Source organism: Vipera berus, assembly GCF_964194415.1.
Source record: "Vipera berus genome assembly, chromosome: 1".
Taxonomy (NCBI): Eukaryota; Metazoa; Chordata; class Lepidosauria; order Squamata; family Viperidae; genus Vipera; species Vipera berus.
In genome coordinates, this window is record NC_138202.1 from 338,675,281 (window position 1) to 338,680,792 (window position 5,512).

The 5,512-nt window shown below is 42.4% G+C and overlaps 1 protein-coding gene across 1 annotated transcript; it reads left to right on the forward strand.

Moving 5' to 3' along the window:
- Positions 1 to 1,558: 1,558 nt before the first annotated feature.
- On the forward strand, positions 1,559 to 5,209 carry LOC308672128 (C-C motif chemokine 4-like). The gene is made up of 3 exons (XM_081334778.1): positions 1,559 to 1,674; positions 2,607 to 2,718; positions 5,060 to 5,209. Exons 1-3 carry the CDS (start codon positions 1,590 to 1,592, stop codon positions 5,172 to 5,174), a joined length of 312 nt encoding a protein of 103 aa, XP_081190904.1. The 5' UTR covers positions 1,559 to 1,589; the 3' UTR covers positions 5,175 to 5,209.
- Positions 5,210 to 5,512: the final 303 nt, after the last annotated feature.

A 5,512-nucleotide genomic window follows, 5' to 3' on the forward strand; every position in this document is an offset into this window, starting at 1 on the left:
GGGAAAAGATTTGGGTGAGGAATGTAAAATTTACACAAGCTCAAAATCTAAGAGAGAACTTTTATAAAATGTTTTATAGATGGCATTTAGATCCTAAAAAGCTTGCAAGCATGTATCCGAATTATCAACCAAAATGTTGGAGGTGTGGTGATGAAGATGCAACATATTTTCATGTATGGTGGACTTGTAAAAAGGTTAAGGCCTTCTGGATAAAAATTTGGTGGAATATGCAGAAGATTTTCAAGCAAAGGATAAAGTTTTGTCCGCAATTCTTCTTGTTGGGAATAATTACAGATGCTACGGTTGTGGACACTAAGCTGATGTTGAATTTAATCACGGCAGCAAGACTTTTAATAGGTCAGTATTGGAAGAAAGAGGAATTGCCGACTATAGAAGAATGGACTTTAAAGGTTTCCGACCTGGCAGAGATGGCAAAGATTTCGGCTTACTTGAAAGATCACTCGCAAGAACGTTATATTATGGAATGGAGAAAATGGGTTGAGTATATCCAGAACAAATATAGGGTTAAGAAGTTTCATGTAGCATTTGAATAAGTCTTCCTTCGCTTTTTCTTTCTTTATTTCCTTTTTTTTCTTTTTTTTCTTTTCTATATATATTTAATATCATTAAGGTTTGTATTATCCTGTATAAGCTAGAGAGTGATGGATTTTAGAGTTTATGGTTGTTAGTATATGGTTGTTTATGATTGTTTTTTTTCCTTCTATACCTTGTATTTAGCTCTGGGAAGTCGGGGGGGGGGGAGAGGGGGGGAGGGGTAGGGAGGGAGGGAGAGGGGAGGGGGAGGGGGGACTGTTAAAGATAAACTGTTTGTTAAAACTTTTCAATAAAAAAAAAGATCATAATGTGTGACCGCAGCCAAAGAGAAGCAGAGATTTGAAATTAATGGAATGGAATAGAGACGAGACGAGACGAGACGAGACGAGACGAGACGAGAAGAGAAGAGAAGAGAAGAGAAGAGAAGAGAAGAGAAGAGAAGAGAAGAGAAGAGAAGAGAAGAGAAGAGAAGAGAAGAGAAGAGAAGAGAAGAGAAGAGAAGAGAAGAGAAGAAGAGTAGAATAGAATAGAAACTAGAAGGGACCTTGGAGGTCCTCTAGTCCAGCCCCCTACTCATCCAGGAGACCTAGTATATACCATTTCAGACAAGTGCACGATCTGACCTGTTGGATAGCACTTTTTCCATTGATATTCTCCACCCTCCCTCAGGTCTCAGCAATACCAATCCAAAAATCCCCTCCGAGAGTGTGCACGGGATTGTTCAGCCTGGAATTCAAAGCAAAGAGAAGCTTCTGCCTTCCCGGCGAAAGGGAGAGCGACGCTTTTCCAGGGTTGCGCAAGACTTGGCTCCTGCACAGCACAGAACTGGCGACGATCATCAAATTCTCGGCTCCGCCCCTTTGCTGACTGTGGCGGCGGAGTTTTCGAAGTGAGCTCATTCTTGGAATTCCCAGCCGTAGCTCTTCTCTCCTCCCTCTTAGAAACCACCATATAAGCGAAGGGGATCATGGAGACCGCCACAGGCTTTCCTGGATCTCTCAGCAGCCAACCCAGCTTCTCCTATCCTCGCCATCATGCGCGCTTCCTCTCAGACTGCCGGCTCTCTCGCGCTGCTGCTGGTGCTGGTGCTGGTGCTGATGCTCAGTTCTTCGATTCAAGGTCAGTCCGGGCAAGTCTGAAAAAAGGGATCGGGAAAGAAAGGGATGAGGACGGGTCTGTCGCTTTCCTGTTGAGCCCGAGGTGACAGGGCGGAAGCGAAAAACGTGAGCGGGCGGGAGTGGTTGTCCCAAACCACTTTTCTTTCTCCCGTCCCCAAGAAAGGGAAATCTGGGGAAATCTCCCTGTCGAAATAGGCCCGTGTTTTCCTCCCATACTGTTTATTGATCAAACGGTGATTGCAGCCCTGTGGAACTTATTGATCAAAGGCAGGAGCAGGGCAGGAAACTTTAAGGTAACCTTTTTCCTCGAGTAACTACCATTCATTCGATGGCTGTTCAGAGTTATGATGGTATTGAAGGAAGGGGCTTATGACCGGGCCTCGGAGATAGATAAGACTTTCTGATAAGCGTTTTTACATAATTTTTATTTATTTTATTTATTTTAATTCCATTTATATCCCGCCCTTCTCCGAAGACTCAGGGCGGCTTACAAGCTTAGCAGTAGCCTTCATTCTATGTATATGCCTGCTTATTAGGGCTTTCACACACACCCCAAGCGGCATTATTACAAAGTCAGCTTAATTGCCCCCAACAATCTGGGTCCTCATTTTACCTACCTCGGAAGGATGGAAGGCTGAGTCAACCTTGAGCCTGGTGGGATGCGAACCTGCACTAATTGCAGGCAGCTGGTGTTGAAAGGAAATGATGAAATAATGAAATAATGAAAGGAAAGACCTTTGGAAGCATTGATACAGGGTGTCTTCACTGCTGAATAATTAGTCCTCTTCTTCCATTTATTTTGGAGTTCCAGGACTCCAGAGATTAAAAAAAACACTGAATTTTTGGCAAGCACAAGCCTTACTGTCTTTTTACTGTATTTCAGAAATCAAAAATTGCTCTTCCACTTACTTGTGTTTTCATTTCCTCTCCTAGCATCTGATCCCCCAACCTCCTGCTGCTTCAGCTACACAAAAAAGAAGATTCCACGTACTCACGTGATCAATTTCTATGAAACAAACAGCAGATGCTCTCAGCCAGCTGTTGTGTAAGTATCAATTCCAAAGCAGTTTCAACTATCGGGCATAGAGCAGGTATAGTGAGAACGGGCTAAAGCACCCTCATAGATCTACTGCCACTACTTCTTTGTGTCTGTACCTGCTAGAGCAGACATGTCAAACACAAGGCCCAGGGCCCGGATCCGGCCCACGAAGTGGTTTCATGTGGCCCGCGAAGCCATCCTGGAAACAGTGAGGGAACGGCCCCCACTGCCTTGGCCCTGGCCCAGAGACCCTCCTTCTGCCAGAGACCCTGAGATCTGTCCCACTCCTGCCCAGGCCCCCATAGGCACCCTTGATGCGAACGATGTAGAGCTGGCCACGCCCACCCAGTAGGCCATACGCACTCTAGCCACGCCCACCCAGTAGGCCACGCCCACCCAGGCCACACCCACCCAGCCCCTTGAGGGCAACCGCAATGCTGATGCAGCCCTCAATGAAATTGAGTTTGACACCCCTGTGCTAGAGCAAAGATGGTTAACATAATCTGAGTGCTGCTGATGACTTCAAAATCCTCCTGAAATTTGATCATTGACATTTAGTGGCAAAAGAGCTGATGGAGGTACAATTGCTCACTAGTATTTTACAATATGAAAGGGAGAAAGAATGGGAGGCGCTCCATTACAGTCTTGCAAAAAAAACAAACCGTGAAGAGTTTTATTATTTAATTATTATATTTATTATTATTATATTAATGATATAATTTAATTATATAATAATTAAATTATTATATTTATAATCAACCCCCATTTTTCTGCCCATAAGTCAGTAAAAGAGCTAAGCATCCAAAACAAATGAAAAACAAAATCAATAAATGAAACTAAAAGTATTACTCATAGGAGCCAAAAATTGGGCTCAAGAGGGTGTTCTTTAACTTTTTTTTCTGAAAGTGAAAAGAAAGTGCATCCCACGAGAACAATTTAAGCTTTTCTAAATAACAATACCTTTTACTGGATGTATAGAATATAGTTCCTACTATTTTGGTAAGGGCGGGAAGAGTATTAAAAAGAGAGATAAGACAGTATTACCTAGAAATCATGGCCAATAACAAAGCAGATATAACAAGACATTTCTTTCATTGATCTATATTAATATATTAACAGGGTTTGCACATTGGGGAAATCATACAATGGATACAAATTCATAAAGTGTCTGACATATAAATTTATTTATTTATTTTATTTATTTGTTTTATATACCGCCCTTCTCCCGGAGGACTCAGGGCGGTGTACAGAGCAATAAAGTAAGAATACAATAAAGCAATACAGTGAGAAAATTTTAAAACCCAAATCCATCAGGCCAGGCCGGCTTGTTGGAATAGATAAGTTTTTAGATCACGCCGGAAGGAGCGAAGGTCGGGGGCCATCCGGATTTCAGCTGGTAAGCGGTTCCAAAGGATTGGCGCACCCACCAAAAATGCTCTCCCCCTGGGGGTCACCAGCCAACATTCTCTGACCGGTGGCACCCTGAGGAGGCCCTCTCTGTGGGAGCGCCCAGGACGGAGGGACGTTGACGCTGGCAGTAGGTGCTCCCGTAGGTAGTCCGGACCCATGCCATGTAGGGCTTTGTATGTCATCACCAGCACCTTGAATTTCACCCGGAAGGCAACTGGAAGCCAGTGCAGCTCACGGAGCAGAGGTGTAATATGGGAGTATCGGGAGACCCCCAAAAGCACTCGTGCAGCTGCACTCTGCACCAGCTGAAGCTTCCGAGTGGTTCTCAAGGGCAGCCCCATGTAAAGAGCGTTGCAGTAGTCACATAGTGTTAGCTTACTTTATTTTGAAAACCAACTAACTGGTTTATTTTAAACATGGCTAAAACACTTCTAGTTTACTGCTTTATGTAAATCAAGTGGGGTGATAAAAAAACTGGCGTTTTTTAAGTGTGAGAAATGTTACTACTTTTTCTAATGTATCTTCTTCAAAATGGTGTTCTCCAGAAGTATGGACTTCAGCCATCAGAACGCTCATAGTAACCATTATGGCGAAGCATGGGAATTCTGGGAGGTCAAATCAATATAGCTGAGGATCCCCAAATTGGGGAAGCCCATCCTAATGAAATTATGTAATTTGCAGTATTTCAGGGAGGAGGTCAAGTTTTCCAGATTAAGGTTTGAGGACTAGGTGCTTGAAACCATATACACTATCTTCCATGCTCAGCGTAATTGCTACATGGGATAACTGAAGGGAAAACAGAAAGTCTTGGAAATTAGAGTTCAGGTGAAGCAGAATGTATGATTTTTTTTAAAAAAAGCCAGTGGAAAGCAGTGCAATTAGGTGTGAAAACAAAATTGGAAGGTATAATTTTTATTACTCTTATTATTCCCTCCAGGTTCATCACACGGAGAAAACTGCAGATTTGTGCCAATCCCTCTGAGAAGTGGGTCCAAGATCATATGAATTACTTGAAAGTGAACAGAACAGTGCATGCAACTGTGGCATATTAGCAGAGATGAAAGCCCAAGGGCACAACAGGACTGCACACATTCTTACTTAATCAAACAATTCTCTAGGTGCAACTGCACTTTAATCTCAGGACATTATTTTAAAGTATTTAAAGTATTTAATTTGGGGAATGAATGTTCACTCCTACATTATTTTATTTATGAAACAAGTACAAGATAAGGAACTTTTTATATGTTTGTATGTTTGAGTGTTATAATATGCATCAAACCAAAAAAATTGTGTTAATAAATATTTTTCTACTAATATTATCTCTCAAGACTTATTTCCTTCCCCCACCTTCCACAAATTGTGGGAAAATTCTGCCTGAATACTTTCAAAA